Genomic DNA, 21,397 nt, shown 5'->3' on the forward strand with positions numbered 1-21,397 from the left:
GTCAGGCAACATTTAGGTAAACTGAGTCTGGACCACATAAGAGGGTCTCCTTCCCCTCCCCCATTCTTGTGAGGATATTTGATGCTTCCCAGGGGGTGTCCTTCATCCCAGCTGACAATTTGACAGCACCCATAGCAGTTGTTTCCTTTTTATAAACTGGGAAGCTGAGGCCAGAGGAGTGAAGGACGGGCCACAGGTCACACAGCCACAGCCTAGAGCGGCCAGGCCTGGACCACTCTCCATGCTGCCTCCCCGCTGGGGCCGCCACTGGCCTCTCCGTGGCGGTAAAGGAGCAAGCTGCATAAAAGCCAAGCCTGCAGGTGTGGAATGGGAAGGGACAAGGAGCAGAAGATGTCACACCGAGAAGCAAGCCATGCCCCAGAGCCCCCTGGCACCAGTGCCCTGGCTGAACCCCAAGGCCAAGCTGGACTGCTGGCCCCTGTTACCATGGGGACCCAGGCTGGGCTAGGGGCTGGCCAGTGACAGCAGGCTCTTCCCCCACTGATAGGAATCGGGGCTCAGGCTCAGAGGCCTTGTGCCCAGATAGCGTTGGGTGGAATGCCCCACACCCACCTTCCTTATGTACTTCTGTGCCCCTGCTGACCCCCCACACCAAACCCCTGTGTCTCTCCTCAGGAGGAAGGTAGGAGGAGGGAGCATTTCATACCCTACCTGGGAGCTGGGGCTGGTGGGGAGTGGGCATCAGGGCACTGGCACCCCGAGGGCAGAGCCAGCACCAAGTCCAAGTGGAGCGGTTGATGGGGGAAGTGTTTATGGAAGAGACAGAGTTTAAATGGGGCCCCAAATGGTGGGAGGAATGTGGAAAATGGAAATGCTCAGGGGGCTGGGCCTGGGCGAACGCAGAGTGGGGGCAGGCCGGGTGTGTTCTGAGTCTGGACACCCATACTCACCTCCATCTCTGCTGCCCTCCCCCCCCCCCCCCCCCCGCCGGCGCACCACTGACTGACTGTGAGACCGCATCAGTGAATGGGGAAGCTCTAAGAGCCTTTCTAGTTTTGACATCTTCCCATTTGATTCCAAGCCTGGACTCCCCAGCTGTGCAGGGGTGGGGCTCCCACCACCCTCCCCAGGCCAGCTCAGGCCTGTGGGCTCCCTGGGCCAGGCAGGCGGGAGCCAGGTGCTGAGGGGGACAGGGCGGAGGGTCCCCTTGTCTGTGGGGGCAGGGATGGCAGACGACTTTGTGGATTGATGTGGCTCAGGAAGGTGAGAAGGCCTGGAGGGGAGAGCTCTGCCCTCCCACTCATCTCCCAGGTAAATAAACCCTCACCCAGCCTTTCCCCCTCTTCCCATCCCGGGCACGGCCCCTGGGAGCCAAGCTGAGTGTGAGTGAAGGAGGGGCTGAGTGTGAGTGAAGGAGGGGTTCCCCCAGAGGTCCCCCAGGACCAGCCCCCTCCGAAGCCGCCATCACCACCTTCCGTGGGGAAGGAGCAGGGGAGACCTGGCTGTTGGGACGCGCTGGGCTGGGCGGGCCCTGAGCAGAGACGCAGATACAGCCCGTGCGGACTGTGGGAACCTGGTTCCGCCATCCACTGGCTGGGTCTGGGTCGCCCTGAGCTGGTGACCAACAGCGTGCCTGTTTCCTCATCTGCAGGATGGGGCAATAGGGGCTCACTGATGGGGCCCTGGTCAGAGACATGGCTGCCGGGCACTCTTCCAGGGCCCAGAGGCTCCAGGACTGGCTGCTGCCCTGAAGGATAGGAGTGATGGGCCCCCCAACGCCCACTAGTGATCTGCTTGGGTCCTCCAACACCCGGGCACCACTGTCCCCGTCTCTCAGAGGAACTGCCACAGCCCGCAGCCAGCTCTTCTGTCCCCGCCCCAGGCCAGCCCTCGGCACTCCGTGGGGTCTTCCAGCCCCCGCTTCCCCTCCCTCCCACCCCTGGCCCCAAGCTGTTGCACCCACTGTTGGCTGTCAGTCAGGACAGTCACCCCCTCATTCCCAGTGGCCAGAGAGCAGGTAGGGGAGCCAGGCAGTGGCGGCGCAGTCCTGGCCAAGCCCACCCCTCCCCTGCAGGGAGGCTCCTCCTCTGAGGCTGCTTCTGGGAATTCCCATCCCACCACCTCAGGCAGATACCTGCTGCTCACCCGTGGGGAGTGGGCACCAAACCCGGGCGGGAGAAGCTGGCCCCCAGAGGGGAGGAGGGGCACTCCCGCTGGGGTCGGAGCCCACAGGCCAGCCTCCTATTGAGAAGGCTCCGGCAGCCCAGCCCCTGCGCTGGGAGCCCCCGAGAGGTTGGCAGCCCCGCCGGTGGCCGCTTTGCAGTCTCACTGGCCAGGAAGGTGGACACATCACACCTCAGTCTCCCAATTACGCCCTCCTCCCCCTCCTCCACCTCCTCCTCCCTCTCTCTCTCCTCCTCTTCCCCTGTCTCTCCTCCTCTCCCCCCTGAAAACCTGTGCCTTGAAGAGACCTTGGCTTCTCTGGGACTCTACCCTGGGGACTGCCCACATCTTCTCCCGACTCTGGGGGCAGGGGGGTCACTGCCCCAAGGAACCTCCTGCGATGGAAGCCGCCCGCCTGCTGCCCAACTTCACTCTGTAAGTGCCGGCCTTTCTGACCGACAAACGACAGACAAACGGGAATTCTGTTGCCACCTCCAGCCTGCAGCAGCCCTAATCTCACCGGGACTCCCACACGGACTGGCGGGTGGGGCGGGGGCGGCGCCTGGTGCGCCCTGGGCTGGCTGCTGGCACCCACACCTGGGTCTGCCTCCTGTCCCCACACAGGTGCCTGCAGCTACTGATTCTCTGCTGTCAAACTCAGGTAGGCAACCTGCCCCGGGAGCGTCCAGCTTCTCCCCATGTCTCCCACCCACCGAAGGGGGAGGGGCAGCCTCCTTTCTTTGGACAGAGGCCGGTTCTGGCCTCTCTCTGGGGTGGGGGGCCAGCTCTGAAGGGGAGCAGGAAAAGGGGCTACGGCAGATTTGGGGATCGGCTGAGGTTTTTATCTGTGTTCTTTCCCATGAAGCTCCCTGCTCCCCCTGGGGTCTCTGCCTTGCTCTGCATCCCTCCACACTGGGTCACCCCAAGGCGAGGTGCAGAGGCCACACAGACTTGAGGGATGGAGCCGGGAGTGGCTGGAAGAGGGTGGAGGTGCTGGCTCAAGTGAGGCTTGTACGTGAGAGGACAGGTTTCCATGCAAAACCACCTGTGTATTCCATTCCTGACCGCACTCCCACTAACACAGGTGTCCTGGGGGTACTGTCCTGGGGGGTTATGGGAGCAGAGTGCCCAGCCAGGGCAGGTGACTCCAGACACAATGAGGTCAAACCCAAAAGGGGTTGTCTGAGACGAGATTCAGGGTCCGTTTCTCCAGGCTCCCCCACCCAAGCCTGCCCCCCATGCCCACCTCCCCCTGCCCAGCTGCAGCTCGAGGCTGGTCCCTTTTTGTGATCCTCCATAAAAGTGCAGCTATTAAAATGCACTGGTCCAGAACGCGCTGGGGACACGGCTTGGCTTTCCCAGGCCAGGGGCCGCTTCTCTTCGTATCCAGTGGGGACTTTTTTTGAAGGTAAGGCCTTTTCTCTGCGAGGGAAAGAGGCTGCCTTTGAAGCAGTGGGGGGGTGGGAGAGAGAGACACCCCCCTTTTCCTTCCCACTTTTGCTCAAGCCCCCGTTCCAGGCCTTTTGCTTCACACATCCAGGGAGAGCCAGAAGAAAGCCCCCAGCCGGGCCAGGCGGGGGCGGGGGTGGGCCCAACCTGTTCTGGAAGGGGAATTAGCACAATGGTGCGCCTGGCCTGGCGTTTATGGCCTGGCTGAGGCCCCATTCAGGATTCGGGGAAGGTGGCAAAGCTGTCCTTTCCCCCTTGAAGTGCCCCCGCACCCCCCTGGAGGGGGCCCCCGCAGGCCGGACCACAGCCATGCTTGAGGGGCCGGCTGACAAGCAGCTGTCTGCGGCACTGGAAGGGGAGTTTCCCCACAGCGGGAACATGAAAGGGACAGGCAAGGTCCCGCGGGGAGAGCGACTTGTGGGCTGTGGGCTGTGGGGGGGGCGTGGGGCTGCCTTTGTGCAGGGCTTGAAGGGGGATGAGGAGAGGAGGGGGCTCTGGGGGGGGCCTCTCTGCTCCTGACCTGGAACAGACGGCCAGGAGGAGGCTGCCCGCCAAGAGGGGCGGAGGGCCTGAACCTGGGCCAGGCGGCTGGGGCTGGGGGCAGGCGGACCCCATCGAGGGTCCTGGGCCAGCCAGACCCCTCCTCCTGGCAGGGAGGCAGGTCTCCCGCCCCAGGCTCAGGCCTCGGGTTTGGAGGGAGGCGCGCGGGGCGGGCTGGGGTCTCCTAGGCTGGGTCCTGGCCTGCAGACAGCTCCGGTTGGAAATGAGCAGTGCCGCACGAAGGGTTAACGCCGGGCAGGTCACACTGTCAGCCTCAGGCCGCTCCCTAGCCTCCCCTTCCTCAAAGCCAACACTCCCACCTTTCCCTCCAGGAGAGCGGGGCCCTAACAGATGCCGGTCCAGGTCTAGCTCTGCCCAGAGGGTTGGCCTTAGGGACTGGGACCGGGAAAGGCTGTCCCAGCAAGGCCACGGGTCCAGGTGGAGAGAAGCATTTCGGTGCTGGCGCTGAGGCGGTGGCAGCAGCTGGGAGGCAGTCAGGCTGCACCTGGCTGCAGAGGCGGGAAGGGGTCCCTCGGCTCAGTGCGCAGCGGGCTAAGGAGAGCCAGGTACCCTCCTGCCTTTGTTTGCAGGCGGTGTGGGCGGAAGAGCCCCTCCCCCGCCTGGAGGAGCGGGTGGGTGGCAGCATGGCTGGCCACAATGCCCACCAGCCTCTGTTACATTGCGCCACAGGCAGATGGCCTCAAGGGAGCAGCCCTTGGACCACTGCTGACAGCACCTTCGAAACTCGTTGGCCTCCCTCCACTAAGGAGGTGCCGCACCCATGCAGGAGGGAGGAACACTGGAAGGGGGTCTGGCTTCTCTGAGGGCCCCGAGCACCCAGGGGAGCAGGCACAGCTCAGGATCCCACAGGCTACTAAGAAATGCTTCCAGGGGCCCACAGAGCTAGAGACAAGGGTCTTACAGCCCCACAATGCTGGCCAGTGACCCTAACAGACCGGCCGCTGCGTGTGCATGTGCGTGTGCGTGTGCGTGTGTGCACATGTGCTGGGGTGGGTCCTTCAAGGCTAGCGGGGAGGATGGAGGAAAGCTGGCTGTCTTGGCTAACAGAGCCAACGCCCGGAGTTCTGGAGGGGTGACAAGCTCCACGCAGGAGGCAGGACAGGGTTCTGTCTCTAATTAGCCGTGTGGCCTGTGCGCCTCCTCCATAGAATACGGGGATCAGATACAGAACTGCAGGCTCCCTCCAGCTCCCAGAGTCACGACTCCAAGTCTGCACTCTGTCACCAGGAGTCCTCAAGCCTGCTCAGCCAGCACTTCTCTGCTGCAGGCTGGACAGGGAGCCGAAAGGTCATGATTGCTCACCCACTGGCCGGAGAAAGTCATGGCTCTATGCCCCCTTCACCCTGCACCGCGACCTCCCAGGACAAAGGCCTGCCCTGCCACACTCACCTCTGTACCCCTCACCCCTGGATGGACCAGCAGTGGTGTCACCCAAAGCAAATTGACACTATTTTTCCCTTGGTAACCGCAAAGGGGGAGAATCACCCGTCTCCTAATTTTAACCAGTACGTGAGGGACCAGGGCGCCATGACCGACCAGCTGAGCCGGCGGCAGATCCGTGAGTACCAGCTCTACAGCCGGACCAGCGGCAAGCACGTGCAGGTGACCGGGCGTCGCATCTCCGCCACCGCTGAAGACGGCAACAAGTTCGGTGAGGCCCAGCCCTCACCTGAGGCCACCCGTACCCCTGGCCGGCTTCCCCTGGTTCGTCCAGGGTCTTGTGTCAGGGCCTCCCCATGTTCCCCACCTGAGGTCGGAGGTCAGGTGGGTTGGGGGGGGGGGGCTTCCACCCCCTGAGCTTGCAACCCTCATAGACAGAAGTCTCTCCCTCATGACAGCCAAGCTCATAGTGGAGACGGACACCTTTGGGAGCCGGGTGCGCATCAAGGGGGCTGAGAGCGAGAAATACATCTGCATGAACAAGAGGGGCAAGCTCATCGGAAAGGTGAGGCCGGAGGAGAGAGCAGACCCTTGACTGGATCCTCCTGGGGTGGGGTGCCCCGGGCCAGCAGCATCCTCATTGCAGGGTGACGGGGGACATGACTCTCCTGCTCTCACCCACCACTGTCACTCTGTTCTCCCGTGTCAGTGAGTCCCGCTGGATTGACAAGCACTCTGAGAACACTGACTGGGCCACAGGGCCCTTGCTCAGATCCCTGGGACCATTTCCCAGCAGAATGAGTAAGAATTTCAGCACCTACATGATGTTATAGCCCCTGTGTTGCGGGTTAAGGGCTAACTGGGGTTGAAAGTGTGCATTCAGACAGGGTCAGAAGCTCCCCCAAGGTCAGTGGGCTCCACGGACCCAGCCAGCGAGATGCACACTGACCACCTGCTAGTGTAACCGTGCCCCTAGTGGGACCGCGTGCTAGTATAACCTACGCCGCGGTGGTGGGTCCAGCACTGTTGAGCAGAACTCCATTTCTTTAGCATTGGTCAATCCTGGCTTCCGGTTTTGGCTGTTCTCACCAAATATTTACTTATTTTTGTCAAGCCTCGGGCTATCATCTATAAAAATGGGCATAGCATCAGGGTTATCTGTAAAGTCTAAAGCAGTGGCTCTCAACCTTGGCTGTACATTAGAATCACCTGGGAATCTTTTAAAAATCCTGATGTCTGGGCCTCATCCTCCGGAAATTCTGTTTCTTTGTTACTAATGTTGTGGCCCCACCCCATAACAAAGAAACAGAATTTCCGGGGGATGAGGCCCAGAAATCGGGATTTTAAAAAGATTCCCAGGTGATTCTAATGTGCAGCCAAGGTTGAGAACCACTGGTCTAAGGGCTGCCTGTATGGCTCTAACACAGTTGCTGTCCATAAATGTTTGCCCCTTCTTTTCATCAGAGCATGGTGCCTCCTTCCCCTCCACCCAGCAACGCCATCCCCCCACCGAGGGCCGCTCTTGTGTACGAGTGCCCACTGGTTAAGCAGGAAACCACACAATCCCCTAGATTAGCGGTTCTCAACCTGTGGGTCGCGACCCCTTTGGGGGTCGAAGGACCCTTTCACAGGGGTCGCCTAAGACCCTCGGAAAACACATATATAATTACATATTGTTTTTGTGATTAACCACTATGCTTTAATTATGTTCAATTTGTAACAATGAAATTGGGGGTCACCACACCATGAGGAACTGTATTAAAGGGTCGCGGCATTAGGAAGGTTGGGAACCACTGCCCCAGATCTTTACGTCTCATCCTGGTAAACTGAAGCTCCGCTGGCTGAATGCCTGGCTCGAGGTGTACAGCTTCCAAACGACAAGCCTGCCTTTAAGTGCAGGTCTGACTCCAAGCACAGCCTGCCCCGCTCTCCCGGCGCGGCCTCCCCGGCCAGGGCACCACCTCACCAGGCAGAAACCCTGGGGCGCCCAGCCCCCCGCGGTCTTAAAAGAGGCCCGGGAGGCAGAGCAGCCGGGAAGGGTGGGTGGACAAACTTCCCCCCTCTCCTTCTTTCCCTGGCAGCCCAGCGGGAAAAGCAAAGACTGCGTGTTCACGGAGATTGTGCTGGAGAACAACTACACGGCCTTCCAGAACGCGCGGCACGAGGGCTGGTTCATGGCCTTCACGCGGCAGGGCCGGCCGCGCCAGGCCTCGCGCAGCCGCCAGAACCAGCGGGAGGCCCACTTCATCAAGCGCCTGTACGAGGGCCAGCTGCCCTTCCCCAACCAGGTCGAGAGGCAGAAGCAGTTCGAGTTCGTGGGCTCGGCCCCCACCCGCCGGACCAAGCGCACGCGGAGGCCTCAGCCCCGGACGTAGTCAGGGACGCCGGGGTGGCAGCTGTCCCTCCTCAGCCTTCCCGTCCCCTCCCCTTCCTGATCCAAAGATGGGGCTGGGGTGGAGGGAGGGAGGCCGGAGCCCCCAGGAGGTCCCGAGGACCAACAAGCATCAGCGCCCAGGCTGCCCAAGCTGGACGGGCCTCGGCCGCCTCCTGGCCCCCTCCAGGGCCGCTGGCATGGGCCCGGGGGTGTGGCGGGCCCCCGGAGAGACGCTGCAGTGTCCCCCACCCCCGCCCCGACGACACAGACTCACTGCGCCGAGGGGGCGGGCAGCAGGTTCAAGGCCTTGCAGACCGCGGGGAGGTGGCTCTTCTCAACTCCGCTCCCGGGTGTCAGTCTGCCCCCGCCTCCAAGCTCCTCCTGGCCAGCCCCTGGGAAGGGACTTTCGTTTTTGTTTCAGGAAAAAAAGAAAAAGGGAGAAAAAAGAGGGCTGACCGTTCTTCACATTCCCCTACCCAGGCCTGCACCCCTAGCCCCAGCTCCCAGCCCCAGAATAAAACCATTTTCCTGCAAACGGCTCATCTGAGGGGGCGAGGGGTGGACGGATCCAACCCCCAAACCGCACTGGTGACGGGCGGGCCGCTCGCGGAGGCGCGGGGACGCGCAGCGCCCAGGCCGGGCAGGTGCAGGGCGGCGCGGGGCGGGGCGGGGCGGGGCGTCCTGGGGCGCACGCAGGCCTGGGTGGCCCCGAGGCCCGCGGACCTCCGCCGCGGGGGGGCCCAGGGCACCCCTCCCGCCACGGGCTCTGGTTTCCTGGCTCTTCTGACGCGTCCCGTGCTACCTGTTGGGGCGCAGGGAACCCACACCCTGGGGCCGAGCCTGGGGCCGGGCGGGCGGCCAGCGGGGCAGCAGGCCCGCCCCGGCGCAGCAGCCGCCCGCCGAGCAGGATTGCTTTTTTCCGGTGAGGAGGGTCGGGTGGGGGAGGAGGGCGCGGGCGGGCGGGCGGGCGGAAGGGGGAGTGAGGACCAGAAAGTGTCCCCTCGCCGCCCAGGTCCGCGGCGGAGGGCGGGAGCACACCCAGGGGGCCCTCAGGGGCCGCCGGCCAGGGGGAGGGGAGAGGCGGCCCTCCCGACCCCGCGCCCCGGGGGGGCCTTCCCGACGCCCCAGGTGCGCCCTTCGGGATGGAGCTCAGAGGCCATAAAAGCCGCCTCTGGCCCCCTCCGCCCTGGCTTTTAGTCTTGTCCAGGGGGAGGCCCTCCCCTGCAGGTCTCTCCAAGCCCCAGTCCGCGCTGAGGGCAACACCCTCCCCAGTCCTTCTGCTGCGCAGGGACCCCGGCCTCAGTTTCCCTCTTTCCGAGAAGACATCGGGGAAGGGGGGTATGGAAAGAGAAGGAAAAGATGAAAGAAAGACACCGCTTCTCCGAAGGGCCTAAACATCGGGACAGTGGGGGAGTGGAGGGGCCTGGTTTAGCCCAACTGGGAGCAGAGGGGAGTGTGAGCGGATGCGGTGGGAGGGGTCACCCCCCTCTCCGTGCGGACTGGAGCCCCACACCCCCAACTCTGGGCAGTTGAGACCAGAGGGAGGTTCCCAGGCCCCAGGACATTCTCCCTCCAGTTTGTCATAATTGCTTTGTACCAGGTCGCTTTTTTTTTTTCTCTCCCCCACCTCCCCAGTCACAAAGAGCCTTAATCCCGGTGAAGACTGGGGGGGCGGGGGGCATTTTCAGGCCGGGGTGAGCGGGTGTGGGGAGGGGGTGAGGGGAGGGTGGTCTGGAGCCACAGCTGATAGCTGGCAAGATCAATGGGATTTTAACCTCGGGGGCAACGCCCAGCAATTACCTGAGGACAAAGGGTTGGCGCCCCCAGGTGTGGAGGACTGGACTTGGGGGGCCTGGGAAGGAAGTGTGTTGGGGAGGGGCAGGTCTTACAATCCCTCTGATTTCCGAAGGAATTTGAGACATTCTTTAAAACTCTAGACCGCCTCCCCCTGCCAGGCTCCCAGACCCACCCCCACCTTCCCTGGCTTGGGTTAGAGACGGCTTCAAAGGTGGACGGGCCCTTTGTCTGGCCTCTGCTTTCTTCTCTGCCTTTCTCGGCCCTCCCTCCCTCCCTCTCTGACCTCCCCAGCACAGACAGGCCTCTGGGGGCCCGCTCCAGAAAGCCCTCACTGTTTCCTTGCTTGCTTTTTGAGGTGAGACCTGGCCGAGAGGGACAAACTGGGGGACGGTGAGGGAGCACGGCAGCTTGGAGGCTTATGCCATCTCAGGGTGCCCGTGTCCCACCACAAGCCCAAGCCTGGCAGGTCTCAGGCCTGCGTGTGGCCTTGGGTCCCTGGCTCACCGCGCCATTTAGTGCCTCTGCAGAGACCGGCTCTTTCCCGGGTGCCTCTGCATACGGGGCGGCGGGCGTGGGGGGCGGGGGTGTCTGTTCAGCGCATTCCCTCTGAGCTGGCCATTTCCAAGATGCTCACAGGAAGAGGTGGGAAGAGTGGGTCTCTAATCAAGGGCCCTCAGAGGGGTGAGGGGTGTAAAGCATGAACGTGTGGTAGGAGGGAGGCTCCCCCTGGCCTCAGCCAGCCCGCTGCTGGCTCCAGCACCCTGCTTGCTTCTGTGTGCCCGAAGATTCTCAGCAAGTGTGGGGATGGGGGGAGGGGGGACTTAGGGCCAGAAGAACCTGTCCGTGTCAGGGAGGAGGTGACAGGCGGAGGGAGGTGGCAGCGGCGTGCCTCAGGCCCTGTGCCTGTTTGGGATTACCAAGACTCGAGCTAAGAATAGCTTCTATATTGATCTCTCCTCCCTGTCCTGTCCTCCAAAAGGCCAGATGAGGCAGAGGGGGGCCGAAGCAGGAAGTCAGAGGGGGAGTCCACGCTTGTTAGTGGTTGCAAACTGGCTTCTACTCATGTCATTCCGTTCGGCCCCGTCCCTGGGACCCCCATGGCGGCAGCTTCCCAGTCACCAAGCCAAAAAGCCTGCCTCGGACCCCGGTGTCCTCAGCCTCAAGGGCCCGCCGCCGCGAGGACCACCCTTTGTGACGCTCTTTCCTCGCTCAGCCTGCCAGCGCTGTCCTGCCTTCACCCTCTCCGCCTCCCCTGCTCCGACCTTCTCGTTCCTGCCTCCTCTTCATAGGGGCATCCTCTCCTGCTCTTCCTGCTGTCCCTCTGAGCCGTCTGGTCTCAACTCTCACCCCCTCGCCACGACTGCTTCCGACTGCTTCCTCTCGTCCAGCTCGGGAACACCATTGCCAGCCCTCACCAGGTGCCTCAACCGCTGCACCGCTTTTAAATGCTCTCTCTGCCTCCTGACGCACCACCCACCCCTGCTCCACAATGTGCGTTTCTTCAGCCTGCCTCACCCTACCACACACCCAGATCCTGTCACACGGTCGGTTGCTAGCAAGCACATGGCTTTCCAGGCTCCTGCTCAGTCCTGAGAAGGCCCTTCCCAGCCCCAGCCCTATAGCTCTCTTCAAGACACTGGAAAACTGCGGCCCTGGCCATTCAGCAAGCACGCGTGTCCATCTCTGTTCATGAGGTTCCCGCGGCCTAGCATGCCCTCCGGACCGTAGTCGCCTTGCCTGCCCCGTGGCTTCCCCGCTTTCCAGGGGAAGCAGCAGTGTCCACTGTGCTGGTCTCCTCGGCCGCACCGCCCTTGCCCTCTGGCACATATCACAGCTGGTCCAGACTGTACTGTTGATGCTTGTGCCATGGATCTGCTGGATAGCAAGTGCCGCAGATGTGGAAATAGCCTGTCTGTGCCCCCCTCCCCCGTCCTCAGCACAGTACATTATGCAGAATAAGGATTTATTGAGGCAATAAACCATCAGAAGGCCGAAAGGCATCCGTCATAGTGTAGTCCCTCACAGTGGAGCAGGATGAGAAGCCAGAATCCAGCCTTTACCCTCCATCCTTAGGTGTAGTTGGGTGGGGACGGGTCCTAAGCAGTTCATCCAAGGATTTATCCATTCCCTATACTGTACAGCACTGTGCTAGCCCCTCAGTTAATTAAAAAGATGGACAAGATTGCATCGTCCCCAGTCAAGCAGTTGGGGGGGGGGGTGGTAAACCCGTGAAGAGGCAGTTCTCCCCTGGGGCTTCTGGAACTCTCTCTCTCTTACAGCTAAGATAGCAAAGCAGCATCTGGCACCTCCCCAAAGAGTGAAGGAGGGGATGGGAGCTGTGGGGAGTGAGGACCTGATGTGCGCAGTGCTCTGGCGATGGCCAGGCAGCATGCAAGGCTGGCTCCCATGGAGCCCCTTCTTTAGGGGATAAGATTATTCCCGTGTCATGAGTGAGCGCGCGCAAAACACAGACATGTGAGATCAGCCACGGTCACAGCCAGTGAGCCCTACAATCTAGATCCTCCTGCCCTCAGCAGGAGTATGCTCAGTGGGAGGTTCTCCACTCCCCACCCACACACAATGGGTTCTTAGGGGGAGAGCGCATGGGGTGAGGCAGGTGGGAAGTGCTGGGGTTTGCCATGATCTTTCAGAACAAGCAGGATTTCAGCCAGCAGAGAAGGCACACAAGGGGAAAACTGAGTGAAAACAGCATGAGAAGAAGGCCTTGAGGCGGGAAAATATGAGGTGTGCTCAGGGGGAGGTGAGAGTGGATCTGAGTGTGCTCAGGGGAGGTGAGAGTGGATCTGAGTGTGCTCAGGGGAGGTGAGAGTGGATCTGAGTGTGCTCAGGGGGAGGTGAGAGTGGATCTGAGTGTGCTCAGGGGGAGGTGGGAGTGGATCTGAGTGTGCTCAGGGGGAGGTGAGAGTGGATCTGAGTGTGCTCAGGGGAAGGTGGGAGTGGATCTGAGTGTGCTCAGGGGAGGTGAGAGTGGATCTGAGTGTGCTCAGGGGAAGGTGGGAGTGGATCTGAGTGTGCTCAGGGGAGGTGAGAGTGGATCTGAGTGTGCTCAGGGGAAGGTGGGAGTGGATCTGAGTGTGCTCAGGGGAGGTGTGAGTGGATCTGAGTGTGCTCAAGGGGAGGTGGGAGTGGATCTGAGTGTGCTCAGAGGAGGTGAGAGTGGATCTGAGTGTGCTCAGGGGAAGGTGGGAGTGGATCTGAGTGTGCTCAGGGGGAGGTGAGAGTGGATCTGAGAGTGCTCAGGGGAAGGTGGGAGTGGATCTGAGTGTGCTCAGGGGAATGTGAGTGTGGGTCTGAGTGTGCTCAGGAGGAGGTGAGCAGGGGATCTGAGTGTGCTCAGGGGGAGGTTAGTGTGGGTCTGGGTGTGCTCAGGGGGAGGTGAGTGTGGGTCTGCGTGTGCTCAGGGGGAGGTGAGTGTGGGTCAGGTGTGCTCAGGGGGAGGTGAGTGTGGGTCAGGTGTGCTCAGGGGAAGGTGGGAGTGGATCTGAGTGTGCTCAGGGGGAGGTGAGAGTGGATCTGAGTGTGCTCAGGGGAAGGTGGGAGTGGATCTGAGTGTGCTCAGGGCAGGTGAGATTGGATCTGAGTGTGCTCAGGGGAAGGTGGGAGTGGATCTGAGTGTGCTCAGGGGAAGGTGAGAGTGGATCTGAGTGTGCTCAGGGGGAGGTGAGCAGTGATCTGAGTGTGCTCTGGGGGAGGTGAGATTGTATCTGAGTGTGCTCAGGGGGAGGTGAGATTGTATCTGAGTGTGCTCAGGGGGGTGAGAGTGGATCTGAGTGTGCTCAGGGGGAGGTGAGAGTGGATCTGAGTGTGCTCAGGGGAGGGTGGGAGTGGATCTGAGTGTGCTCAGGGGGAGGTGAGAGTGGATCTGAGTGTGCTCAGAGGAAGGTGAGATTGTATCTGAGTGTGCTCAGGGGGAGGTGAGAGTGGATCTGAGTGTGCTCAGAGGGGTGAGAGTGGATCTGAGTGTGCTCAGGGGAAGGTGGGAGTGGATCTGAGTGTGCTCAGGGGAGGGTGGGAGTGGATCTGAGTGTGCTCAGGGGGAGGTGAGAGTGGATCTGAGTGTGCTCAGAGGAAGGTGAGATTGTATCTGAGTGTGCTCAGGGGGAGGTGAGAGTGGATCTGAGTGTGCTCAGGGGGGTGAGAGTGGATCTGAGTGTGCTCAGGGGAAGGTGGGAGTGGATCTGAGTGTGCTCAGGGGAGCTGAGAGTGGATCTGAGTGTGCTCAAGGGGAGGTGGGAGTGGATCTGAGTGTGCTCGGGGGAGGTGAGAGTGGATCTGAGTGTGCTCAGGGGAAGGTGGGAGTGGATCTGAGTGTGCTCAGGGGGAGGTGAGAGTGGATCTGAGAGTGCTCAGGGGAAGGTGGGAGTGGATCTGAGTGTGCTCAGGGGAGGTGAGAGTGGATCTGAGTGTGCTCAGGGGAAGGTGGGAGTGGATCTGAGTGTGCTCGGGGGAGGTGAGAGTGGATCTGAGTGTGCTCGGGGAGGTGAGAGTGGATCTGAGTGTGCTCAGGGGAAGGTGGGAGTGGATCTGAGTGTGCTCAGGGGGAGGTGAGAGTGGATCTGAGAGTGCTCAGGGGAAGGTGGGAGTGGATCTGAGTGTGCTCAGGGGGAGGTGAGAGTGGATCTGAGTGTGCTCAGGGGAAGGTGGGAGTGGATCTGAGTGTGCTCAGGGCAGGTGAGATTGGATCTGAGTGTGCTCAGGGGAAGGTGGGAGTGGATCTGAGTGTGCTCAGGGGAAAGTGAGAGTGGATCTGAGTGTGCTCAGGGGAAGGTGGGAGTGGATCTGAGTGTGCTCAGGGGGAGGTGAGAGTGGATCTGAGTGTCCTCAGGGGGGTGAGAGTGGATCTGAGTGTGCTCAGGGGGAGTTGAGAGTGGATCTGAGTGTGCTCAGGGGGAGGTGAGAGTGGGTCTGAGTGTGCTCAGGGGAAGGTGAGAGTGGATCTGAGTGTGCTCAGGGGAATGTGAGTGTGGGTCTGGGTGTGCTCAGGGGGAGGTGAGCAGTGATATGAGTGTGCTCAGGGGAAGGTGAGCAGTGATCTGAGTGTGTTCAGGGGGAGGTGAGCAGGGTATCTATCTGAGTGTGCTCAGGGGAATGTGAGTGTGGGTCTGAGTGTGCTCATGAGGAGGTGAGCAGGGGATCTGAGTGTGCTCAGGGGGAGGTTAGTGTGGGTCTGGGTGTGCTCAGGGGGAGGTGAGTGTGGGTCTGCGTGTGCTCAGGGGGAGGTGAGTGTGGGTCAGGTGTGCTCAGGGGGAGGTGAGTGTGGGTCAGGTGTGCTCAGGGGGCGGTGAGTGTGGGTCTGGGTGTGCTCAGGGGAATGTGAGTGTGGGTCAGGTGTGCTCAGGAGGAGGTGAGCAGGGGATCTGAGTGTGCTCAGGGGGAGGTTAGTGTGGGTCTGGGTGTGCTCAGGGGGAGGTGAGTGTGGGTCTGGGTGTGTTCAGGGGGAGGTGAGTGTGGGTCTGGTGTGTTCAGGGGGAGGTGAGTGTGGGTCAGGTGTGCTCAGGGGGAGGTGAGTGTGGGTCTGGGTGTGCTCACGGGGAGGTGAGTGGGTCAGGTGTGCTCAGGGGGAGGTGAGTGTGGGTCTGGGTGTGCTCACGGGAGGTGAGTGTGGGTCTGGGTGTGCTCAGGGGGAGGTGAGTGTGGGTCAGGTGTGCTCAGGGGGAGGTGAGTGTGGGTCTGGGTGTGCTCAGGGGGAGGTGAGTGTGGGTCAGGTGTGCTCAGGGGGAGGTGAGTGTGGGTCTGGGTGTGCTCAGGGGGAGGTGAGCAGTTGTGGCCAGAAGTGAGTTTGCAGAGAGCATCAGCAGGAAGTGATGTGGTCACATTTTGGAGTTTGGTCTTTGAGCTTTGGCAGGAAGGGGAGTAAGCAGATGCAATTGTGCGGTCAGGGCTGGGATTTGAGGCAGCATGCTGGGGGCTGGAACTCTGGGGTCCAGGAGACAGAGGGTCTGGTGACTGGATAGAGGGGGACAGGTTTCCAGGCTCATGGTGATAAAGAGTGTCTTCGAGGCCCTCATCCTTCCTCTATTCCTCAGCGCAGTTCCCTTCTCCTTGGGCCGAGGGGCCCTAGTCAGCCTTTAGGAGTTAATGTTTAGGCGGCAGAGGCACAGGGGGGCATCCCTGGTGCTCCCCCTCCCTGGCAGGCTCGTGCTTGGGGCGGGGCAAGGGGCACTGGAGTGAGACGGACAGGGCAGCGAGCCTATTGCACAGCCCCGGGAGGCCTGTTCAACCGGGACATGTGGCACCCGTGACCTTGCTGGGGAAAGAAGTCGAGAACTGGGTGTGCTGGGCCTGGCACCTCCTGTCCGGGCACCCCTGTGGTGAGCCCCAGCGCCCGTCCTCAAGGCCTCAGGCACTCCTGGGCTTAAAGGTACACTAGTGCTGCGACCAGCCCTCGGGGGATGGCCACGCGGTGCCCGGAACCCGCCCTGGGGCCGGGCTAACAGGCACCTGGTCTACAGTGTTGCCTGCTTCTGGGGGAGGTGTTTCCCTCATCTCTCGTCCCTGCCTGATGGGGAGGCAGGCAGGCAAGCAATTGGGGGGAGAGGGGACCGGGCAGCTGGCCTTGGGGCGTCTGGGGCTTCCCAGGAGGAGGAGGGGCAGGAGGCAGAGCAGGCTCTCTGTGGGATGAGGCCAGAGGTGAGGTGAAGGTGGAGCAGGGCTAGAGAAGGCTCTCCCGTCCCTCTGTGGCCTCTGGACCCCCAGCCAACACCACACATGCCAGGATCACTCTCAGCAAGAAATGACCTTGACAGCTACACGCTTCGGGTCGACAGAGGGAGCCCTAACTCTGCAGTCCCCGTGGTTTAGGGCTGGCTGGCTGAACAAGCTCCCACCCCAGGTGGCTCTGCCCGGGGAAGGGACGCGGCCCTGGAGCTGGGCGGCGGGGATGGGCCTTGTGGCCCTGGAAGAGCAGTGTCCCAGGCTCTGACTCCTGTGGGTCCAGGGGAAGGAGAGGGGTGGGGACTAGGAGGCGGCCATCAGGGAAAGCAGAGGTCAGATGGGGTCAGGCTTCTGGGCCCACAGCCACGCGCCTGCCCCAGCCTTGCCCGGACCCTCTCGTTCTGGCTGGAAGCCACCCTCTAACCCTTCCGTATAGCCTGTCCCTCCCTCATACCTATCGCGCTCTCCCAACTCCACGCTGAGCTTTCTGAATGGGGGCTGCTGCCCAGCACTGACTGCCTCCTTCTCCGAGGCGGGCCTGCTCTCTGGGCCTGAATTAGGGTCCCCCTGAGGCCACCCCAGGAGCCAATCCCAGAGCCTTGTGGAAGGGGGAGGGGAGAGTGGCCAGGCTGGGTGGGCGCCCTGGCTCCTGAAGCTTCCACCCCCAGCAGAGAGACCCACCTCTGGCCTCCTCCCTCCATCACTGAAGAACAAGCAGTAGGAGCCACAGCCACCTCCTCCCCCCTCCCTGCCGCCTCCTCCTCGGCTCAGCCGGCAGGTTGTCTTGGCAACGGGAGGCGGAGAGGAGATGCGCCCAGGGATGGAGGTGTATGTCACCGAGGAAGCTGCCGTGCTCCTGCCTCACGCCCCAGGCCCTTGAAGGTACCGATTACCCTCCCTACTCCCCCCATCCTTCCCCTTGACCCCCCCTCCCCCCTTCAACATGCCTGTTTTCCTGAGGGGAATGCTCCCTTCCCCCCAGCCGGAGACAGTTACCCATTCCTCAGGAGCTACCTCGCTCCAGGCCCCTGCCCTCAGCTTCCGAGCCGGCAGCAGCTCGCTCCAGCCTTACCTCTGGGACCCTTGCACGGAAGACAAGCCTCCCGGGTGGGTCTGGTGAGGGGTAGTGAGAGCAGGGAGGACCCAAGGGGAAGGGAAGATCAGCGGTGCTGAAGGCTGAGGCGGAAAAGCACCAGCACTTGCTCTTCGGGAGGGTGGAGGGGGAGGGTGGAGGGGGGCTGTGCGGGCCTGGGGTGGGGCCAGAGCAGTAAGGGGGGCGGGTGGAGGGAGAGAGCGCAGAGAGGCCCGGTGGCCAGGCTGGGTACCCAGAGAAGCCTGGCCCCTCTCTTCAAGGATGTGGCCCCTCCTGTGACATCTAAGGTACACCCCCTCCCACCATCTCCCTGTGTTCTTCACTGTCAGATGGGCCCTGTGTTCCCTCCCCCACGCCTGGCTTTCTCATCTCTTTGCAAGGCCCTCTCCCCACCCAACACACAGCAGCTGGACTGTATCTACTCCTCCTCGCCGCTCAGCAACCTGCCTTCATTTCTCCTTGCTTTCCTGAGCCCAGCCTTCAGATTTCATTCTCCTGCCTTCCAGTAACCCAGACACATACCTCCTCCCTTCCTGTCCCTACCTGTCCCCTCCTGTCCCCTCCTGTCCTCTTCTTTTAGGGAAGAAGGTCCCAGGGAACATTCTCACTTGCCCCCTTCAAGACCCTCCCCTGTGATTTTTCTATTCAGGTATCCCAGAGCCCCCTCCCCAGTCTCTCAATTTCCCCAATGACAGCTGATACATCAGCTGACCGGCTGTGGGCAGTGGTTACCAGGGCAACGGCAAGAGCTGCCTAGGTAGGCAGGTCTTCCAGGCGGAGGTGGAGAGAGGAGGCCAGGGCCAGGGTCAGCTGGCGGGGCTCCCTTCCCTGCCTGCCTCCGGGGGTCACAAGTGAACCGGGCTCTGCTCTGAGCCCACAGCAAACCAAAGGCGGTACAGGGTCCTGGAGGTCCTCCCAGAGGCGGGGGAACATCCTGAAACGCTGTGCTGGGACCTGGGCCCCACCTGGCAGGAAGTTCCCTGTTGATGAAGTCGCCCTGGCAGGAAATGGGGCTCCTCTCCCTCACAGCACCACCGCTGTGCTCTGTGCATTTCCGAGGGGACTCAGGTTCCTGAAGGGCTAATCAGTCTCCTGTGCTGAAGACCTGCTTTTCCCAGTCCTCCCAGGAGAGGGTTGATCCTGGGGCGATCAGTTCTGGCAGCTGTGCCCACACCCCTCGCTCTCGGCTCCATGCCCTTTATCACCCAGGGAGGCCAGGGCCCCAGAGGCCCCTGTGGCTGCTGTTAGCTGCCGGGCAGCAGATACAGGTGCTTGGAGGAACCAGATGTTGTCCCCCTGGGTTATCAGCAGGGCCCCGTCCCGCTGCGAAGGTCTGGCTGTTTGTGAGGACGCTCTAGGAGCTGAGTGAATGTGCGAGTGTTGCAGGGCAGGGGTGTGGGAAAGGGGAAAACGGCCGGCGGCTGGCCCAGTCTGCTTCCGATTCTGCTTCGTCATGATGTCCGCTTAATGCTCCTCTTGTTTGAAATGGATTGAGCTACAGCGAGTGAATGAGTGAGCGAGCGAGCGAGGTGGAAGAGCAGACGCGTACAAACACACCCTGGGCCGGCCACACGCTATCAGTGGAGGTGGGGAGGGTGCGGGCGCGGGGGAGCCAGTGGCCCACGCCTGCCACACGCAGACGCCCCAGCTCAGCTGGGATCCGAGCTCCAGGCTTGTGGAGGAGCAGGGTGGGAGCCAGGGAGGTGGGGGCAGGAGGGTAGGTCTCTTCCTCCAGCTCCCACCACACCCCAGCCAGCTCTTTTCCTGTTATCTGAGCTGCGGGAAGAGATGCCGGCTACCTAGGCTCAGAGGAAAGCGGCAGCCAGGGACCTGGCCTGCGCCGGTCCCTGCCAGCCTTGGGGCCTAGTGTCGGGCCACGCTGTCTGGGAACAGGTAGGTGGCAGGGTCTCCCACTCTCTTCCCCTCTGTGGGCACTTTGGGCCACAACACCAGCCTGGGAGTGAGGCTCTGGGGGGTGGCAGGGAGCCCCTAGGAGGGCCAGCTGTGGTCTGTTGTTGTTCAGTAGGAGATGGGCCCTGTGGCCAGACCTGAGACTGGCTGGGTTTGATCTGATCCGACCGCCTTCGGATCTGAGGAAGAGGGCCTGGGGGGTTCCATGCTGGCACCCCGGCGCCCCCCTCACCTAGTTGTGATGGGATGGGGCCAGGGAGAGCAGGGGAGCTGTTCCCTCTGCTGAATGACAGGGAAGGGAGAGAAAGGGGTGGCAGCCTCCCTCCCACCACACCACAGGTATTCTGGGGGGAGCAGTTCACACAGAGGCCGCATGTTGTTGGTGTGGGGTGTGCTCCTGGGGCAAGGGGTCTGGGAGGCCCCTGCTAGCCCTTGGCTGGCCAGGCTGGGTGAGGGCCAAGTGCAGGATGAGGTTGGGCGGCAGGGTGTGGCGGCAGCCTGACCCCAGCTCTCTCCGGTGCTGGCTGTTGATGTGCTTGAAGGGGCTGGGGCTGAGCAGACACGCAGGCCCCCCAGGACCAGAGGCGCCCTTTCCTGGGGAGGTGCACCCGGTGTTTCCCTCCCAGGGGACCGTGTCGCCAGGGTGCCAGAGTCAGGGGAGCGAGGGTGGGTCTAGGAGATGGGGGTAGTGGTGCTGTGGGAAGGGGTGGCGCAGAGCCCCCAGGCAAGGGTAGAGGTGGGGGCTCTGGGTGTGTGGCTGCACACGTGCACAGCTTGGAGAGGGGGTGTCGGCACGTGGCGTGCGTGGCTGTGAAGGGGCGGGTCGGTGGGTGGGGGCAGTGGGTGTCCGTGGCACCGTGTGTCAGTGTGTGGGGCCCTCTCTGGGAAGTGGGTGTGTGATCTTGCAAGCAGGTGGGTGCATTCTGTAACGATGTTTCAGCGTGGGCTCTCCTGCCTGTGCGCACGCGTGAGTCTCGCCTCAGCCATGCCAGCCTCTCCATGGCCAGGTGTGGTCACCTGGGGCAGGCTGTCCACCTGGGGGTGCAGGTCTGTAGCAGGTCCTCCTCGGAGTTCATGTGTGTGTGAAGACAAGCTTAGGGATGGCCCATCATTCAGAAAGCTGAATTTGGGATTCAAGACCCTTGCATCGCCCCCAGCCCTGTTGATCCAGCTTGTACAGGTGACATCACAATCCACCCACAGGGCCCACTATAAATAGAGGCCAGAGCAGGAACACGCTGGGGACCAAGCAAGCCTGAGGGGCTGAGGGACACAGGAAGAGGGGCTCCTCAGAGCGGGATAGAGAGGACACAGAAACCCAAGAGAGAGATCTCAGCGAACCCAGATGAGCAGATGCATGTTTGTGGGGTAGGAGGGAGGAAGGGGGGCCCGGTCCTGATGTCATCAGGAGCAAAGGCAGGGGAGGATAGGGGCCCGCCTGCTCCTTGCCGGATGCTTCTCAGAGTGTGAGAGGGTGCTGTAGTGTTGGCACCAGAGGAACCCCAATCCTAGTCCCAGCAAAGGGACAGGGCGTTAACATGGGCGTGCGATGAAGGAGAATATGAGAGGAGAGGAGAGAGTGAGGGCTTCACCAGTCTTAGAAAAGGCCCCGGCCTCAGGCGTGGTGGAGGTGACGGATACTCGGACGAGCCACTGGCCCAGAGCAGGGAGGCTCGCCTGCTCACGCAGTGTCCTTTTTGGGGGAGCGTGGGTGCTCCTCCCCACAGAGCCCACCCCCAGAGCAGGCCTGGGCCCGCAGGCCCTACCCCTCCCTCGCTGGGATGCTGTTTTGGGAACTGGTGACCTAGCTGGATCCCGCCTTTATTCCTGGCATTGAGTTGTTGCCACAGTAACTGCGGGGGTGGGGCTGGGAGTGGGAGAGGGTGAAAGGGAAACAAACGGAGAAGGATGAAGAAAGTAAAGAAAAAGGGAAAGGAAAGCAGAGGGAGGGGGGCGGGAGCAAGGACGTCAGTCACACGGAACGAGACTGGAGAGAAAGGGGAGGCCAGTCCCTGGCCCCGCTGACCCCGGCC

At 61.9% G+C, this 21,397-nt stretch overlaps 2 protein-coding genes across 12 annotated transcripts in view; both read left to right on the plus strand.

The window, feature by feature from the left end:
• The first annotated feature begins 2,437 nt into the window (after nt 1–2,437).
• Nucleotides 2,438–7,898, plus strand: FGF17 (fibroblast growth factor 17). Of its 2 annotated transcripts, none has more exons than XM_036313749.1 (5): nt 2,438–2,559; nt 2,749–2,785; nt 5,608–5,785; nt 5,973–6,079; nt 7,596–7,898. In XM_036313749.1, exons 1-5 carry the CDS (start codon nt 2,525–2,527, stop codon nt 7,887–7,889), a joined length of 651 nt encoding a protein of 216 aa, XP_036169642.1. In that variant the 5' UTR covers nt 2,438–2,524; the 3' UTR covers nt 7,890–7,898. The 2 variants fall into 2 exon arrangements, with proteins under 2 accessions (XP_036169642.1, XP_036169643.1); XM_036313750.1 differs by having other exon boundaries at nt 5,641–5,785.
• Nucleotides 7,899–8,568: 670 nt separating this feature from the next.
• The window catches only part of DMTN (dematin actin binding protein), a 30,992-nt gene continuing 18,163 nt past the window's right edge, over nt 8,569–21,397 (plus strand). For 3 of the 10 annotated variants that reach the window (XM_036313742.1, XM_036313738.1, XM_036313746.1), the window contains exon 1: nt 19,047–19,346. The gene's annotated coding sequence lies outside the window, so the exon portion shown is untranslated. Of the gene's footprint in view, nt 8,811–16,044; nt 16,068–17,032; nt 17,243–17,660; nt 17,741–19,046; nt 19,347–21,397 lie in introns of those variants that run through there. The other 7 variants (XM_036313745.1, XM_036313748.1, XM_036313740.1 and 4 more) reach the window with 6 other exon arrangements.

This window comes from Myotis myotis, unplaced genomic scaffold (assembly GCF_014108235.1).
Source record: "Myotis myotis isolate mMyoMyo1 unplaced genomic scaffold, mMyoMyo1.p scaffold_m19_p_6, whole genome shotgun sequence".
Taxonomy (NCBI): domain Eukaryota; kingdom Metazoa; phylum Chordata; class Mammalia; order Chiroptera; family Vespertilionidae; genus Myotis; species Myotis myotis.

What these genes read in the sequence shown, in the direction of transcription:
- FGF17 (XM_036313749.1), top strand. Translation starts at nt 2,525, where the DNA reads ATGGAAGCCGCCCGCCTGCTGCCCAACTTCACTCT. An exon ending in TGAAGACGGCAACAAGTTCG is followed by an intron (nt 5,786 to 5,972) that starts GTGAGGCCCAGC and finishes CCCTCATGACAG; the next exon opens with CCAAGCTCATAGTGGAGACG. An exon ending in GGGGCAAGCTCATCGGAAAG is followed by an intron (nt 6,080 to 7,595) that starts GTGAGGCCGGAG and finishes TTTCCCTGGCAG; the next exon opens with CCCAGCGGGAAAAGCAAAGA.